The following is a 19,943-nucleotide window of genomic DNA, read 5'->3' as shown; positions in this document are numbered from 1 at the left end:
CAAGGGGTTCCGTTTGAACCTATGCATTCCATAGATATTAAGTTATTATCTTGGAAAGTTTTGTTTTTGGTTGCTATTTCTTCTGCTCGGAGAGTATCTGAGCTTTCAGCCTTACAATGTGATTCTCCTTATCTTATTTTCCATTCTGGTAAGGTGGTGTTACGTACCAAACCTGGTTTCCTTCCTAAGGTTGTTTCTAATAAGAATATTAATCAGGAAATTGTTGTTCCTTCATTGTGTCCTAATCCTTCTTCTAAGAAGGAGCGGCTGTTACATAATTTGGACGTGGTCCGTGCCTTGAAGTTTTACTTGCAGGCCTCTAAGGATTTTTGTCAATCTTCTTCCTTGTTTGTCGTTTTTTCAGGGAAACGTAGGGGTCAGAAAGCTACAGCTACCTCTCTTTCTTTTTGGCTGAAGATTATCATCCGTTTTGCATATGAGACTGCTGGACAGCAGCCTCCTGAACGAATTATGGCTCATTCCACTAGGGCTGTGGCTTCCTCATGGGCATTCAAAAATGATGCTTCTGTTGAACAGATTTGCAAAGCTGCAACTTGGTCGTCTCTTCACACTTTTTCCAAATTTTATACATTTGATACCTTTGCCTCGGCTGAGGCTGTTTTTGGGAGGAAAGTTCTTCAAGCAGTGGTGCCTTCCGTTTAGGTTTCCTGTCTTGTCCCTCCCTTTTCATCAGTTTCATCAGTGATTTGGTATTGTATCCCACAAGTAAGGAGGAAATCCTTGGACTCATATCTTTAAAAATAAAATAAAATTTATGCTTACCTGATAAATTTGTTTCCTTTTAGATACGATGAGTCCACGGCCCACCCTGTTTTATAGACAGGTTTTTATTTTTGTTAAACTTTAGTCACCTCTGCACCTTGGCTTTTCCTTTCTCTTCCTAACTTCGGTCGAATGACTGGAGTGGGAGGGAATAGAGGAGCTATATATACAGCTCTGCTGTGGTGCTCTTTGCCTCCTTCTGCTGACCAGGAGGCGATATCCCACAAGTAAGGATGAAATCCGTGGACTCATTGTATCTAAAAAGAATCAAATTTATCAGGTAAGCATAAATTTCCTTTTTTCATCTCTACAGCAGGCGGACAGACATCGCTGCAATTCAACCCGATCGAGCACAATCGGGTTGATTGACACCCCCCTGCTGGCGGCCTATTGGCACACACAAGAGCTGCTGGTGCAATTCTGAATACGGAGAGCGTATTGCTCTCCACATTCAGCGAGGTCTGTCAGACCTGATCCGCACCATCGGATCAGGTCCGACAGACCTTTGTTAAATAGGCCCCGTAATATGGTGTGTTGTGCCTTTCATACATTGTCTCCCTGTTTGCTGAATTTCCAATTTGCATTATGGGCTGTGCTGGATTCAGGTTCATCTATAAGTTTTCTCTCTATTTCTTTAATAAATTGTGAGCCCCCATGCACAGAGGATTAAACAGCATTTTTAGAGTTCTCTGATTCCAATACTGACTATTAATTTGTAACATACATATATATTGGTATTAATTAGTAACATACATATATATTGGTATTAATTAGTAACATACATATATATTGGTATTAATTAGTAACATACATATATATTGGTATTAATTAGTAACATACATATATATTGATATTAATTAGTAACATACATATATATTGGTATTAATTTGTAACATACATATATATTGGTATTAATTAGTAACATACATATATATTGGTATTAATTAGTAACATACATATATATTGATATTAATTAGTAACATACATATATATTGGTATTAATTTGTAACATACATATATATTGGTATTAATTAGTAACATACATATATATTGGTATTAATTTGTAACATACATATATATTGGTATTAATTAGTAACATACATATATATTGGTATTAATTAGTAACATACATATATATTGGTATTAATTAGTAACATACATATATTTTGGTATTAATTGGTAACATACATATATATTGGTATTAATTAGTAACATACAGTACATATATATATATATATATATCTCAATGCAAAGAGATCTTCAGAAGCAATCAGATCAATAATACAATGCTGATATTAAGTTTAAATAACCCATTATCCTCACTAAAGACCACACCTCAAACAAACAGTGACACCAGCCTCAATACTGGCTCTAACACCTCTCTTTGCAGATGTAGTGGGAAGGCGTTTAACCCATTCAATAACCTGCCATCGTAACTGATGATGCTTAGAAATGAAATGCTGTTGTCTCAGTGTTATTGAGGCGCTCACAAATCAATTAAACAGTCAGAAAATGTAAAGTTGGGTGATATTTTGTGAGATTCTATATAGGATATCTTTTGGTGTAACTATTTTATGTTGGGTTTTTTTATATATTTTTTGCTCCGCTGAGTGATTTCGGATAGGGGTAGGAAGATGCTTATATTGTCAAAATGGTTACGCCGCTCCTTTGTGTAATATTGTGTTATTGAAAAAATGCTAAATATCACACAACAAAGCAAAGATTGGGTTTGAAATAATTAGGGGTTAATGACTTCTATTAGACACAAATGTATTTGGGCGTTTTCCTGTATTATGATATCTCTACAAACTGAACTTGTTTTCTAAAAATGCTTGGTCGGCTGACAATAATAAGAGGGGCAAACAAATAAAAACTGGCTCAGCAGTGAAGGGGTTAACCTCAGATTACCTCTGGCCTGTGCAGCAATGAGATAGGACAGTATTACAGGAGATATCACTTAGGGGCAGCTGTGCCAGTCTTATTAGCTTGTGATAGAGGTTCTCCTGTATACTGGCGCTGGTATAGGGCATCTACACTTGTCAGTAAATCCCCTCCATTGTCAGTGTAGTGACACACAGCAGATCACATGCACAATATTTCCCATCTGCCCTGCTGTCTCCCCAGGCTGTGCACACTCTCCTTGTGTAACACATCTGTATCAGATTCTGGGCTGTACCATCTGCGGGGTTTGCGTTTCCTTGAGGAGCTGAGTTTGGACCGTACCAAGGTTACGAGCAGAGGTGTGTCCCAGTGTATCCGCTGCCTCCCGCACTTGCAGGTGAGACTTATGTGCATGTGCATATGCGTTTTTTGTTGTGCTTCACAATAATGTAACATGTAACTATCTTTGCAGGTGCTTGGTCTTTCTGATACTTTGGTTGGCGATAACGTTCTGAAGCTCGGTATCCGACATTGCCCAAGTCTACAGAAGGTTAACCTGAGTCGGACACGGGTCACAAATAAAGGTGAGAGTCATAAATGAACGGGAATGCGCTGCATAGATACTCTGCATGGGTGTGACTTACGCGCAGCTTAGGCGCCTATTTATGATCTGACATTGTGGATCATGTCCGACAGACCTCGCTGAATTTAGCATTGCACCAGCAGCTCTTGTGAACTGCTGGTGCAACGCCGCCCCCTGCAGATTCGCGGACAATCGGCCGCTAGCAGGGGGGGTATCAATCAACCTGATCGTATTCGATCTGGTTGAATTGCAGCGATGTCTGTCCGCCACCTCAGAGCCGGCAGACAGGTTATGGAGCAGTGGTCTTTAGACTTCATAACTGGTGTTTCTGTCGAGTCTGAAGACTCGCCAGAAACACGGGGGCCATCAAGCTCCATCCGGAGCCCCATAGTGTTAGCCCAGAAGCCTCTGCTGTTGTGCCCTATTATTCACTTACATTTCTGTGTTGGGACAGTATGGAAAATACAAAAAAAAAAGTAATTTGAGAAATAAATTCACCCTGTACTATATTGAAAACAAATTCGGCCAGATTACGAGTTTTGCATTATGAGCTATGCAGTGCTAACGAGCAGTTTTCTCTCACCGCTCACTTTCCTGCAGCGCTGGTATTACGGGTTTTTACAAACCCAGCGTTAAAAGGCAAGAAGTGAGCGTTGAGCAAAATTGAGCTCCATAACGCACTCCAATACCAGCGCTGCTGAGCTGGTCGTACGTGCTCGTGCATGATTTCCCCATAGGAATCAACGGGGAGAGCCGGCTGAGAAAAAGCCTAACACCTGCCAAAAAGCAGCATAAAAATCTGTAACGCAGCCCCATTGATTCCTATGGGGAAACACATTTTATGTTTAAACCTAACACCCTAACATGAACCCGAGTCTAAACACCCCTCATCTTACACTTATTAACCCCTAATCTGCCGCCCCCGACATAGCCGACACCTACATTATTTTTTATTAACCCCTAATCTGCCGCCCCCGACATCGTCGCCACCTACATTATACTTATTAACCCCTAATCTACCGCTCTGGACATCGCCGCCACTATAATAAACATATTAACCCCTAAACCGCCGCACTCCCGCATCACAAACACTAGATAAAAAAAATCTAATCTGCTGTCCCTAACATCGCCGCCACCTACCTACATTTATTAACCCCTAATCTGCCGCCCCCAAAGTCGCTGCCACTATACTAAATTTATTAACCCCTAAACCTAAGTCTAACCCTAACACCCCTAACTTAAATATAATTAAAATAAATCTAAATAAAATTACTGTCATTAACTAGATAATTCATATTTAAAACTAAATACCTGTAAAATAAACCCTAAGCAAGCTACAATATAACTAATAGTTACATTGTATCTATATTAGGGTTTATTTTTATTTTACAGGCAACTTTTTATTTATTTTAACTAGGTACAATAGTTATTAAATAGTTATTAACAAACTGTTCCAATCAGCCAATAGAATGCAAGCTCAATCCTATTGGCTGATTGGATCAGCCAATAGGATTGAACTTCAATCCTATTAGCTGATTGCATCAGCCAATAGGATTTTTTCTACCTTAATTCCATCAGCCAATCGGAATCTAAGGGACGCCATCTTGGATGACGTCACTTAAAGGAACCATCATTCAGTAAGAAGACTCCGGATGAAGAGGATGCTCCGCGTCGGATGAATGAAGATAGAAGATGCCGTCTAGATGAAGACTTTTGCCCGTCTGGAGGACCACTTCGCCCGGCTTGGATGAAGACTTCTCCCGGCTTTGTTGAGGACTTCAGTCCGGTTGGATGAAGACTTCTGCCGCTTCCTTGAGGATGGATGTCCGGTCTTCAGAACAGTAAGTCGATCTTCAGGGGGTTAGTGTTAGGTTTTTTTTAAGGGTTTATTGGGTGAGTTTTATTTTTAGGTTAGGGCTGTGGGCCGCAAAAGAGCTAACTGCCCTTTTAAGGGCAATGCCCATCCAATTGCCCTTTTCAGGGCAATGGGTAGCTTAAGTTTTTTTAGTTAGTATTTTATTTGGGGGGTTGGTTGTGTGGCTGGTGGGTTTTACTGTTGGGGGGGTTGTTTGTATTTATTTTTTTTACAGGTAAAAGAGCTGATTACTTTGGGGCAATGCCCTGCAAAAGGCCCTTTTAAGGGCTATCGATAGTTTAGGCTAGGGTTTTTTTAGTTTATTTTGATAGGCCTATTAGATTAGGTGTAATTAGTTTAACTATCTTGTAATTTGTTTATTATTTTCTGTAATTTAGTGTTTGTTTGTTTTTTGTACTTTAGCTAATTGTATTTAATGTATTTAATTTAGTTAATTTATTTAATTGTAGTGTAGTGTTAGGTGTTATTGTAACTTAGTTTTTATTTTACAGGTACTTTTGTACTTATTTTAGCTAGGAAGTTATTAAATAGTTAATAAAGATTTACTAACTAGTCTACCTAGTTAAAATAAATACAAACTTGCCTGTAAAATAAAAATAAATCCTAAGCTAGATACAATGTAACTATTAGTTATATTGTAGCAAGCTTAGGGTTTATTTTACAGGTAAGTAGTTTTAAATAGGAATAATTTAGTTAATGATAGTTATTTTATTTAGATTTATTTTAATTATATTTAAGTTAGGGGTGTTAGGGTTAGACTTAGGTTTAGGGATTAATACATTTAGAATAGTGGCAGCGACGTTGGAGCGGCAGATTAGGGGTTAATAAGTGTAGGTAGGTTGCGGCGACATTGAGGGCGGCAGATTAGGGGTTAATAAAAATAATGTAGGTGTCGGCGATGTTGGGGGCAGCAGATTAGGGGTTAATAAGTATAATTTAGGTGGCGGCGATGTCCGGAGTGGTAGATTAGGGGTTAATAAGTATAATGTAGGTGGCGGCGATGTTAGGGGCGGCAGATTAGGGGTTAATAATATTTAAATAGTGTTTGTGAGGCGGGAGTGCAGCGGTTTAGGGGTTAATATGTTTATTCTAGTGGTGGCGATGTCCGGAGCGGCAGATTAGGGGTTAAACATTTTATTTTAGTGTTTGTGATGCGGGAGGGCCTCAGTTTAGGGGTTAATAGGCAGTTTATGGGTGTTAGTGCACTTTTTAGCACTTTAGTTGTATTGTATGTATTAGGTACTTGTAAAGCGTAGCTAATCACCCGTAAGGGTCTCAAGGCGCTGCTCATTTTATCAGCCTCGGAAGGATGAAAGGCTGAGTGGACCTCACCGGGGATCGAACCTGCAACCTGCTACAGAGCTCAGCCACAGTGCCTTAGCATGCTGAGCTATCTGTCCGGCGTTGTACCATAAAACTCTTAACTACTGACTTTAGAATGCATTAGGGATCTTGGAGGTAGAGGCTGCACCGCTCACTTTTTGGCCTCCCAGGACAGACTCGTAATATCAGCGCTATGGAAGTCCCATAGAAAAAAGACTTTACGAAGTTTACATAAGTCGTTTTGCGGTAAGGCCAAAGAAGTGTGCGGTCACCCTAAACCTGCAAGACTCGTAATAACAGCGGTATTACCTATATCTAGCCGATTATTAACACATTATTTGATGTTTTACTTTGTGAATTTAATGTATTTTTGAAAATGTACACTCATTTCAAATCTGATGACTACAACACCTTCCAAAAACGTTGGGACGGGGCAATTTAGGACTAATAGTGATGTGACAAGTTAAAATAAGAAGGTGAGGCAATCGTATAATCATAGTGTATAAGGAGCATCAAAACAGGCCTAGTCCTTTAAGAGCAAGGATGGGTCGAGGCTCGGTAATCTGCCAACAGATGCGTCAGCGAATAATCCAACACTCCCCAAAGACAAAACAGTAGGGTTTTGTGCATTTCACCTTCTACAGTGCCCAATATAATTTAAAAGATCCAAGATTTTGGGGGGAGGAGCCAACTGTGAAGGGAACAAGACGTGTTTCTGCTGAGCTCCCGGTCCTAATCGCATTAAAAGAAGGGTTAACGCAAAATTTTGCTTTTTGGATGCTTAAGACAGACTCCTAATATGCCTACATGGGCTAGCGAAGAACTTGGGTGATCATTATTGATCGTTATTGATAATCAGCGAGTTTGATAACGTTTAAGCCATGAAGGAGGCCTCAGCCATGTGGGTGTCTGAGATGGCTCAGATCCTGTACGATCATTTTCATAGCCTAGCGCTGGCACTGCATGAGACCCTAGCAGACGTGGCTTTACAAAATGCTGCACATTTACCAGTAGATGCATCTCGTGCAGATCGTTATTATGGAACAATCGCATCTGGAGCTTACAATGGCGGATGCGCAGATGAGCACGTCACTCCTTCTGGGCAAGATGTCTCAATTTCTGGCGGCGATACTGCTTCAAGCCACAAGCCGGGCTGCATGGAGAGCGATGTGGATCTGAACCACCCTGATTAGAGGGGTGATGTAACGGAACTTGCGATGTTGCTCAGTGCTTCTCTCTATCATAAGGAGGATCCGAGGCGACATTATGTTGTTAACACAGGGGCCTTCTCATTATTACTTAAGAGCAATGGCACTTTCAGTATTAAGGCTAAGCCTACCGACCTATTTCTGGAACATACAGGAGACAGTGATCCCCAATTGAGACCACAGTGTATTTCGTCTATCCCATGTCTCCTATCTGAAATGGAGGTGCTCTGGAGCCCTGAGAGACTTGCTTCTATCATGCCTAAAATCGGAGTAGGTTAAAATTTTGTCAGGGTACACAGATCACAGAACCGGAGTAGGACTGGCACTGTGAGACGTTAAAAGACACCTAGCTAACCAAACCTTTCTTTTGGAAGTATTAGGTACCGTGGAGATAGGGCCTTTTAAAGACACTAAATTTTCAGTTTAGGAACTCTGTCTGAACCTCAATTGATAGTATTTTGAACTGCAGAGGATTCCCTTTCAGGAGATACTCATATTTATAGGATTGCTGCCTGCTCTCAGAATCCGGAGCATAACTCTGTTGTTTAGGCCTCAATACAACCCCCCAGTGATTTTCCCCTGTGGATTTCACTGTTGAGCAGTGCCTACTGTGCCCTGATTAATTCCCACATACCTACATAATGTCTACCATAGTGGCTTAACATGGAGAATACTACTTGCATCGTAACTGAACTGAGTCGCTTGCTTGCTGGCTATCAAACCATATGGGAGGAGAGGCTACAGATGGCGTCTAACCCATTTAGCACTTACACCTTTCAGAGACCTCCCCAACAGGAGCCCATGTGCGCGTGGAGGGGAAGAGTGATGGAGTGTCTTGTCTCCGGTGCAAATCACCAGATACTGGTCTTACCCGGAGCGTCTGCAAACTTCCCGCGCTGGATCTCAAAGTCAGAGATAGCGGAGACACACATGAGATCGGTGCAGAGCTCGGGGAGAAAGCTTTGGGGGAGACCCATAGCTGCCTTACCGCTAGAGATCAGTCGGCCCCTGCAGCGAGTCCAGAGAACAAAGTGTCATCACATATGGGGATCGCGGCTGCATTCCCCGCTAAACCGAAGATGGATATTTTCATACAGAGATATGAGGCCACGCAGACTTTGCGAGATTCTGTCGCTGATATTTTGGTCTGTCTGCACCCGCTTCCCTCCCCCGTGCACATAGCAACGCTAAGAATATACCGGGACTCAGCTGTACCTACGTCTCCCCAACTGCCTGGACTTGAGCTGGACGCAACCGACTCGGCATCTGCTGTTGTCATTTTCCCATCCACATCGCTCCCACTCGACCAGGTACTGGGTTGCCTGAATGGTGTCCCACACGGGAGATCTGTTCAGAATGACCGTATTGGAGTGGGCTAGTGGACACACGTACTCTCTTAACCCTGGACTGATTATTTTAGCTCCCATTAAGGATAGCCATTTGCCCACAAGAGTAAGAGCACTAATTGACTTACTTCATTAGCTATACATTAGAACATGTCATAGATGATGGACACAAATATATTACTATAAATTATTTAACAGTTATGTTATTATATTGTTACCGTTCTATGTTTATGTGCCTCACCAGCCTGCCTATTTTATGGGGTTGTGTGGCTTTTTCCTTTTGACAATACTTAAGAAGTAACTGCTTATTGCTATTTGTCTAAAATTCTATTAATGACAGCCTACAGCTAGATGACCTAGAGATGCCTGGACTTAATTCAACTACCTAGGGTTAATTCTTATGTACCTGCAGTATCTTACTTGCTAAAAACTATATATGCCTGATTTCCCTATTTTTTTAGAGTCTTATCCAGGATGATATCCCTTTCTGGAAAACAGAATGTCATAATAGTGATATGGTATAGCATATCTGAACTGCATTGTTTTTCTATTCGCCTTATTTTATGCAGCAATAATAGGAAGCCCATCTCCTCTCATCATATGTTAGGTAACATCAGCTCACTCCCTGAGTGTATCTGTCCATATTTATCTCACCGCCAACTACAGGCAAATATTTGTGCTAATGACGTATGTCCAAAAGATGACATTACTTTTTGGTTTTCACATAGTGCTGACATAACCACCTCATGAGTGATTTAACATCAAACTAGCTTGCCCCAGTAGCTAGATGCCATAATTCACAGGTCCAAGAGTGGCCCATTCTTATTTTAGGGGGCTCATACCATTATAGAAATGGAGGTTTCACTTATATTGACCTTAACTTTGTTTGATACATATGCAGGTAAATAACCATGCTAGTACACAGCTGGGATCTATGCCTTATTTTGTCTTAATATATGTGAAGATTACTTGATCTTTAGTCCTTTGCCAAGGATAATTAGATACAAGCTGTTATCTATGTGTATCTTCCCAGGACATTGATGATTGACTAGAAACTACTACTGTTATATCCTGCGTTGTCCTGTAACCGTGGTGTTACCAACTATGTATTGTAATCCCTGGATTTGTATTCACTTTGTTTGTGTACTAATTAAGTGCAAGGTCATGTTATCTTTGATGCTACTGCTAAATACCCCAATAAAAAAGTTCAAATAACAAAAGTACAATCTGCAAGGGTACCAATATGTATGTACCTTTGAGGTTACTGCCCCAGTGACAAGCTGTTGTTCCCCTAAAGGTACATTTTTTCACATTTTTTCTGACAGTGCATGGAACTGCCACCTGCTCTCTGGGCAACACATATCTAACATGCTGGTTCCTAGAGTATACCTAAGTATGCTTCACGTATCTGTGCACAGTAAAGGTTCTTACAGAAATCGTGAGAGCTGTTGCACGTGTGCTGCAAAATGTTTCAGTTTAAATGCTTTGAACAGTCCTAAAGCTTCAAATGTCATAAACTACTTGACAGGAATTCCAGAGCAGATGGTTCCCAATCCTTATACCCAGTTTCTATGCAACTCAGATATCCACAAAATCCTCAGTTTTAGCCTCACATTAGTGATTGTTTAATGCCAACTGTGCCAGCCACTCCACAACTACAGCTAGGCTCCAATGGGTCACAGTCTCAGTACAAACAATAGGACCTCCCACTAATGCCAGGAAATGGTTAAGTTCATACATTTGTCTTTAGTAAGGGATATAGGCCGGGTAAAGTTTGTTGTTTGCCCCAATGTTGAGGAATGGAGCACCCTTCTTTAAGAGGACAAAACCTCTTAAGGGATCATAAGAAGTATTTTATTCCAACCTTCATTCTGTTCCTTTTTTCCATGGACAGTCACCAATAAATCACCGCACCTCACCACTTAATCCTGTGCACGTAGGAAGGGGTTAATGCAGACACCCCAAAGTATACAAGTCCCAAAATATTCCACAGCACCAGGAATGTAGATACAACTTTTATTGGAACATCAGGATCAACAGATATTACAAAGTGACGTTTCAGGTTAACCACCCTTAATCATGCAATGCAAATACACCTGTGTGAGTGCTTTAAATACACCTTCATATACCAACAAGTAATCACCATTACCAAACCATATGTCTCTTATACTACTAATACCATATGTCATGGAACCAGGCCAATATATGCCAATCCTCAGTCTGAAGAATGGTTTCCTTAATGTCCATAGCCACTCCTCTGGTATCTATGAGTCACAGTGATTTCTAATTCATGATCTACCTTATAGTCTTGACACAGCAACCAGAGGTTTCACTTTCCTACAAGGAATTTCATACCTACATGACTTCAAGGTTACAGCTGTATCAAATAGACGAGCATTGGTTCACCCATCCATAGCTCTTTACTACCTTCTTTAGCAGCACGTTAGATGTTTAACCTTCCTAAAAGGTCTCTGCTCACTGCCAACACCATTTCCTTATTACTGTTTCTTCTGGGCCCTTTTTCTTAGTCTCACTCGCTTCTTCCCTGCAATAAACCTATTTTGCTCTTTTGTGCTTTCATAAAGGTGCTGAGAGTATGCAAGCCATTACTCCTGGGAATTCAACTCCTGCCCACTAGGAGGAGGCAAAGATTTACAGAGTTCTTAAACCTTCCCACCTTTCTGGTATGTTAGTCTTATCTTTGATTCCCAGGAGGAAGGTGAAAAATTGAGGTTCTCCAGATTCTTCATTGAGAGGGGTCGTCAGACAAATATGAGGCCAATTTGTCCCCTCAGAGAGCTGCTACTGAGTGACAGAGGGGGTATTGGAGTATGGAGCAGTGGCAGAATCACTCCCAGTGAGGAGTTAGTTACAAGCTTGTCACTGGGACCGGTCCCTTAGCCTCCTCCTGTTGGTTTGTTTTTTTAACAAAGGTGGTTTCTTCTCTTTGTCCCAATCCAAAAAATGCAAAAGAAAGGCTCCTACATACTGTAATCTGTAGTGAGAGCATTAAAGTTCTACTTACTTGCTACAAGGGAGGATCTCAGCCTTTCTTGATTTGCAAAGATTATAAGAACCAGTATAGTCTCCCCCAAAGTGCATTATAGTCTGTTCTTCCAGATCAGTTTCCATTGCTTGGGCTGTTACGGTTGCCTCCAGGCTGGCTGGAGGTTGGACCGTAGAAAAGGATGCTCCTAGCGCTCCCCTAAGGAGCAGCAGCACCGTAGTCACTATAACTGCTGCGTAGCCACCATAAGTAATGCAGACTCTACGAACCACCGCTGCAGGGCTGGTATCTCGCCGTCTGCTCTGCGCCCTGGACCTACGACCAGGCTCCAGTAGGTGAACCTCTTCCTTCTGTAGCAATCCCTGTAGCTAAGGGAGTATGAAAAACATAGCAATCCCTGTAGTGATATAGCTGTCCCCTACAAACATGAGTCAAAGCTGCAAGTTAGAGGGTCAGAATAGGTCTGATGTGCTGGAGCACACAGCCTGCTTTTTATTGAGGTTACATGCAAAAAAAGGATAAAATCCCCCAATCACACATTTGATACATTACTTCAGCAGATAACATTACACACAATAAAACAATGCAGTCCACCTTATCACTAGCAGTCTGATTAGACAATGGGAATGTTTTATCACTAAACTTAATTAGAGCTGATCCCAGCAAACTTGTATTTAGAATTGAACAATAACTCTTAATGGCACACAATGAAAACCAATGCCTTTGCAATAGTGCTCCCCCTCTGTGGAACACTCTGCCTGTGTGGCACTTGGTTCAGCAAGTCCCATTCACTGAACGTAGTGGGAGAAAGCCAGGGACAAGCTATTTTCACAGGTCTGGGGACATAGTCTTAAAGGGGCATTGTTCACCAAAGTCACAATATGTCCCCAGACGGTTCTTAAAGGGCCATACACACCCAATAAAAGTTAATATGTTCTCAGGGGCACAATCTTCCAGTGGCCATAGTCATGAGGAAGGAGGCTGGCAAATAGGCTTCTCCAAAATCCAGGGAAGCAGGGCAATTTCCCATTTAAAGGGCCAGTTACAAATAGCAGTTTGTAACATGGGCATTTTAAAATGAGGCTTCTTTTGAACACATTTTCAAGGCTGCAACATGGTCATCCTTGCATACCTTTTCTAAATTCTACCATTTTGTTGTTTTTGCTTCTTTTGAAGTGGCTTCAGGCAGTAGTGTCTGGAAATGAGGTGCCTGCTGTGGTGGTAATTAGTACCAGAATATTAAACCAAAGGGGTTGTCCACTTTTTTTAAATTATTTTATTGGAAGACAAATAATATAGGTATGAAGATTAACAATTATCTATAGGCTACAAAATATAAAACAAGTCTCAAGAAATACCAAGAGCTACAAACATAAAGTCTATTTTAAACAAACCCAGATTAAGCAATATTAACTAAACATAGTGAACAAGAGAATTTATCCCAAAGTAAATGTATGAGAATGCTAATATACTCAGCCAGTTCAGTCCTCCAATGCTCTCTCTCTCATCAGTTGCTTCCAGGAGGTGAGGAAGATAAAAAAGAGTGTGTATACTAACTGTTGGCTCCCATTGTATACTTAATTCACTTAAGGTGTGTCCTACCATACACCAATCAAAAGGCTACATGGGAGTGTCCTTCTTAGACAAAGACTAGGCCAGAGGCCTAGTCTATATTTTAAAATATGTTTGTAAATTTAAGAATTAACTACTTGAACACTCTAGGGATAAATTCTCTGGTTTTATGACACCACACCTGCCTTTTAAAAAAATGTTTTTATCCTGCCCAGATTACTCACAGGCACCATTCCTTCTAAGGTGTGCGCGTGTGTGCGCCAACACCTGTTCTCAAGCTAGCACCCAGCGCTGTTGAAAATGTGCACACCATTTAAAGCTTTTGTTTTCTTTAACAAAGGTGGTGAGAGTCCATGAGCCATTACTCCTGGGAAATACTTCTCCTGACCACCAGGAGGAGGCTAAGGTTCCCAAAACACCAAGAGCCCTTAAAACCCCTCCCACCTTATTTGAAACTAGTCTTATCCTTTGCCTCTGCAGGATGAAGGTGAAGAATGAAGATGCTCCAGATGTTATTCAGAGAGTGGGAACCTCAGACCGATTTGAGGCCCAGTTTTCCCCTCAGAGAGCCACTGTTCAAGAGAGGGAAGCTTTGGACGTATGAGGTAGTGACACAATTACAGCCAGTGAGAGTTTGTCACAGGCCTGCCACAGGTGTCGCAGGAACCGATCCGTAGCCTCCTCCTGTTGGATAATCGTTATACTTCATATACATAAATCCTTTGCTGTCACACTTATAGCACTGGATTGGCTATCTACTGGAATCAGTCATTTCCTGCAAGTGGTAAGTCCAGTAGTGCGGGTGCCTAATCGGTGAGCATGGAATTTGTTTTGTATTTACTGTATTTACTCACCTAGCCTATAGTCCATTTGTAGATACACTTGGGGTTCTACAACATAACCAGGAGACTTTTGTGGCAAGCATTTTTATATTATTAACAAAAATTGTGGAGAGTAGGAAACCCTCCACAACAAGTATACACTAATAGCACTCCTGAGTCCTAAGAGGTGGGTTAATCCCTATGTGTTTATAACCTATCACAGAGAACAATTGTCAACTCAAATTGGATGACAGAATGGGTCAGATAGTGGGGAAAAAAGTAAAATATAACATTTATTAATTAATATTATTAAAATCTCACACACACAACATACAAATTAAAACTACGAATAGGGGCAATTCAGCGAGTCAAATATATAATAGATGCTATCAATATAGCATCAATAGTATCACAGTAATATCCGATAGTTTGATATTATAAGGAGAAGAATAGCTGGCAGTAATAGCTAGAATTCACAATTGATATCTCCTATAATATTGGATTGAATCCATGTTGATAGTGACACCAACTCTTAGGATGGTATGGCGTTATCAAAAGAGGAGGCAATTGGATTACTAGAAATATATGTTACCATGTAAACAAATATGATTATGCACTATGAGATAGCTCCTCAGTATGTTAAAATATGAGGGTTGCAGGCCAATCGATGAAATGCTGAGTATCAATACTCACATGCTAATGTAGGAAAACAAAAATAATAGGACACGTATAAAATATATGTGTTTGTGTGATATTGCGGTACACACGAGATAGGTGAGTACCAGTGTGGTCCTATTCACATTAAATTTAATGTGAATTTTTGTTAATTTAAGTTTCTATTATACACAGCACCAACCCTGGAACTCAATGTGACACCACTTGAGTATCTTGAAATTAGGCAGCAGTTCCTATTTATCTATAGTGTAGTGCCATTGGACTTTTCTCCTTTTTTTCCATTTTTATATTACATTGGGCTTTGGGGATTATTTATAGAATTCTACAACCTATATGTATTTTTAACTTGTGTCAGATTTTGTAGCCCACTATTAAGTGTGAGATTCACTGGTATTTGCACTCATCGAATATTTTTCCTAAGCGATCTGTATTTTTTAATGTTCACTCACTAATAGCCTGGCAGGCTAGCACACATATTCATTTTCTTTATTTCTGTTGTGCGCTGTTAACGTGCGTATGTCTGCTTTTTAGCACGCTATCTTTTTTTTTGCCCATTCAGTCTATTTAGCGCACTTTGTTTGTTTCCGTGCTTGTCAGTTGCCTGCCTTTAGTTTTTCCCTCTTTGCTGCGTCGGGTCAGCACTGCTGGGTGAAGTATTATTTTCTGGTTTCAGCATTTTTTTGCGGAGGGGTAAAATTTTCAATTTCTTCTTTTGGGATGTAGGATTTTGTTTTTTCTTTCATGGTTATGTTTTTTTATTGATTTTGTTTCCACATTATTTTTATATTTCTGTGGTTATTTCATAATGGAGCATACTGAATCTGTCTCTACTACTATGAATGTTAATACCTCAGAACTAATTAAAGAGACAGTCTACTCCAGTATTGTTATTGTTTACAAATATAGATAATCCCCAGTTTTGTACAACCAACACGGTTATAGAAATATACTTTCTTCTACAAGATACGACGAGTCCACGAATTTCATCGTTACTTGTGGGATTTATCCTCCTGCTAACAGGAAGTGGCAAAGAGCACCACAGCAGAGCTGTATATATAGCTCCTCCCTTCCCTCCACCTCCAGTCATTCTCTTTGCCTGTGTTAGTGATAGGAAGAGGTAAAGTGAGGTGTTAGTTTTAGTTTCTTCAATCAAGAAATTTATTATTTTAAATGGTACCGGTGAGTACTATTTTCCTCAGGGGGATATCATCAGTCTGGATTCCTAAGAGGAAGAAAGAAATCTTTTTTCTACCCTGAGGTTGATGATCTTAGCAGACGTTACTAAGATCCATTCTGGTTCCCACAGAGCTTCTGAAGGTAGTGCAAGAGAAATCTTCAGTGTGGAGACCGGTGTCATGCTACAAGCAGCATTGAGGTATGTTCAGGCTTTTATTTCTGAGGAGACTTGGTGTATCAGAGCTGGCTGACACTATTTCCTGTAAGGGAAGGGGTAAGCAGTAGACCTGTATGGATTATGGTGTTACTGAATTTACTGTGTTATATATATATTGATTACTATGTTTAGGTAATTCAATAGGGGCTTGACACTGGGATTGTCTGAGGGAGAGAGGCAGCTGTGACACTTTATATATGTTTTATTACATGGCATAACGTTAAGTGTGTGTGAAGAAGGCCACATGGCTTGTTTAAAACTGCTTCCCATGCGGTTATGGAGTCTGTGAGTGCGACGCCCACGGTGGGCGGGGCCTATTTCGCGCGCTTAGACGCGCAGTTTTCTCTTCACTAGAAGGCAACAGGCACTAGCTCCAGTGAGGCCTAAAGTTGATTTTCAGTCACCGGATCATTGTTGAGTCAATCTTGTGTACCCTGAGGGCAGGTAGGCGCCACAGCAAAGCTGTGGTGAGGTGCAGGGGCTGTTTTCGTTGTTAATTTATTTTCAAAATAAAATGTCTCTTTAAAGGGTGATTTAGCCTTTGCTTAAAGGGTGCAATAATTTTTGGCAAAATTGAACTGTTTACTATAATTTTTCAGTGATAAGAAACATTTTTGGTGCAGTACAGAAAAATTGTTGCGCTTTTATTTCTTAAAGGCGCAGTACATTTTTAAAAAAAAAAAAATTTCAGCAGTAAATAAGGTTATTAACGACTATTGTGGCTATTGCAAGTCTGTTTAACGTGTCTGAACTTGAGGAAACGCCTTGTTCTATGTGTTTAGAGGCCATTGTGGAACCCCGTCTTACTTTGTGTACCTCTTGTACTGAAAGGGACTTACAATGTAAAAAGCATATTTTATGTAAAGAAAGTGTGCCTAAGGATGATTCTCAGTCTAAAGAGAATCAGGACATGCCGAATAATTCTCCCCAAGTGTCACAACCTTTAACGCCCACCCAAGCGACGCCGGGTTCCTCAACCGGGTCTAATTCTTTTACTCTGCAGGATATGGCTGCAGTTATGTCAACTACCCTTACAGAGGTATTATCTAAGTTACCAGTGTTACAGGGTAAACGTAGTAGGACAGGAATCAATGTAAATACTGAGTCCTCTGATGCTTTGTTGGCTATTTCCGATGTACCCTCACAGGGATCTGAGTTGGGGGTCAGGGAACTTTTGTCTGAGGGAGAACTTTCGGAATCGGGAAGTGTGTTACCTCAGACAGATTTGGACGTCATGTCCTTTAAATTTAAGCTGGAACACCTCCGCCTGTTACTTAGGGAGGTTTTAGCAACTCTGGATGACTGTGACCCTATTATGGTACCACCAGAGAAATTGTGTAAAATGGACAAATATCTGGAAGTTCCCGCTTACATTGATGTTTTTCCGGTTCCTAAGAGAATCTCAGAGATTATAAAGAAGGAGTGGGACAGACCGGGTATACCGTTCTCTCCTCCTAATTTCAAGAAAATGTATCCCATATCAGACACCATTCCGGACTCTTGGCAAACTGTCCCTAAGGTGGAGGAAGCTATATCTACCCTGGCTAAGCGTACAACTATTCCTATTGAGGACAGTTGTGCTTTCAAAGACCCTATGGATAAGAAGTTAGAGGGTCTTCTAAAGAAATTATTTATTCATCAGTGTTTCCTTTTACAACCGACAGCCTGCATTGTTCCAGTTACTACTGCAGCGGCTTTCTGGTTTGATGCTCTAGAAGAGTCTCTTAAGGTTGAGACCCATTTAGAGGATATTTTAGATAGGATTAAGGCTCTCAAGCTAACTAATTCTTTTATCACAGATGCCGCCTTTCAAATTGCTAAGCTGGCGGCTACAAATGCAGGATTTGCCATTTTAGCGCGTAGAGCGTTATGGTTAAAATTGTGGTCTGCTGATGTGTCATCTAAGTCAAAGCTCTTGGCTATTCCTTTCAAGGGTAAGACCCTATTCGGGCCCGAGTTGAAGGAAATCATTTCTGACATTACTGGAGGTAAAGGTCATCTTCTACCGCTGGATAAGTCTGCTAAGATGAGGGGTAAACAAAATAATTTTCGTTCCTTGTGGAACTTTAAAGGAGTACCCTCTTCTTCCTCTTCCTCCACAAAACAGGAAGGGAACTTTGCAGAGGCCAAGTCTGTCTGGAAACCCAACCGGGCTTGGAACAAGGGTAAACAACCCAGGAAGCCCGCTGCTGCTACCAAGACAGCATAAAGAGGCGGCCCCCCGATCCGGGACCGGATCTAGTAGGGGGCAGACTTTTTGCTCAGGCTTGGGCAAGAGATGTTCAGGACCCTTGGGCACTAGAGATCGTGACCCACGGGTATCAACTGGAATTCAAAGGTTTTCTCCCAAGAGGGAGATTTCTTCTTTCACGATTGTCTGTAGACCAGATAAAAAGAGAGGCGTTCTTACGTTGTGTAAAAGACCTCTCTACTATGGGAGTAATTCATCCCGTTCCAGAACTAGAACACGGGCAGGGGTTTTACTCAAATCTTTTCGTTTTTCCCAAAAAAGAGGGAACGTTTAGACCCATTTTAGATCTCAAGAGTCTAAACAAGTTTCTCAGAGTCCCATCTTTCAAGATGGAGACTATTCGAACAATTTTACCAATGATCCAAGAGGGTCAATATATGACTACTGTGGACTTGAAGGATGCATACCTGCATATTCCTATCCACAAGGATCATCATTAGTACCTAAGGTTTGGCTTCCTGGACAAACATTTTCAGTTCGTGGCTCTTCCCTTCGGGTTGGCCACAGCACCCAGGATCTTCACGAAGGTTCTAGGGTCCCTTCTGGCGGTTCTCAGGCCGCGGGGCATAGCAGTGGCGCCTTATCTGGACGATATTCTGATTCAAGCATCAACTTATCATCTAACAAAGTCTCATACAGACACAGTGTTGTCCTTTCTGAGAACTCACGGATGGAAGGTGAATTTAGAAAAGAGTTTACTAATTCCACAGACAAAGGTTTCCTTCTTGGGAACTCTGATAGATTCAATAGCCATGAAGATTTTTCTGACGGAGGTCAGAAAGTCAAAGATTCTAAATACATGCCAAGCCCTTCAGTCCAATCCTCGGCCATCAGTGGCTCAGAGCATGGAGGTAATTGGATTGATGGTTGGCGGCAATGGACATCATTCCGTTTGCTCGATTTCATCTCAGACCACTGCAACTGTGCATGCTCGAACAGTGGAATGGGGATTATGCAAATTTATCTCCTCAGATAAATCTGGATCGGGACACCAGAGACTCTCTTCTTTGGTGGTTGTCCCCGGATCATCTGTCCCAAGGGACGTGTTTCCCCAGACCTTCATGGGTGATAGTGACAATGGACACCAGTCTGCTAGGCTGGGGTGCAGTCTGGAATTCCCTGAAGGCTCAGGGTGTATGGACTCAGGTGGAGTCTCCACTTCCAATCAATATTCTGGAATTGAGAGCAATATTCAATGCGCTTCAGGCGTGGTCTCAGTTGGCT

At 41.2% G+C, this 19,943-nt stretch overlaps 1 protein-coding gene across 1 annotated transcript in view; it reads left to right on the top strand.

Annotated features, from left to right (window-relative positions):
• The window catches only part of LOC128659681 (uncharacterized), a gene marked incomplete at its 5' end in the record, with an annotated part of 378,536 nt that overhangs the window by 338,434 nt on the left and 20,159 nt on the right, over window positions 1–19,943 (top strand). The window contains 2 exon segments of the mRNA XM_053713253.1: window positions 2,908–3,061; window positions 3,137–3,248. Coding sequence (XP_053569228.1) covers window positions 2,908–3,061; window positions 3,137–3,248 — 266 coding nt within the window.

This window comes from Bombina bombina, chromosome 5 (assembly GCF_027579735.1).
Source record: "Bombina bombina isolate aBomBom1 chromosome 5, aBomBom1.pri, whole genome shotgun sequence".
Lineage (NCBI taxonomy): Eukaryota > Metazoa > Chordata > Amphibia > Anura > Bombinatoridae > Bombina > Bombina bombina.
This window is presented reverse-complemented; position numbering and strand designations above follow the sequence as displayed.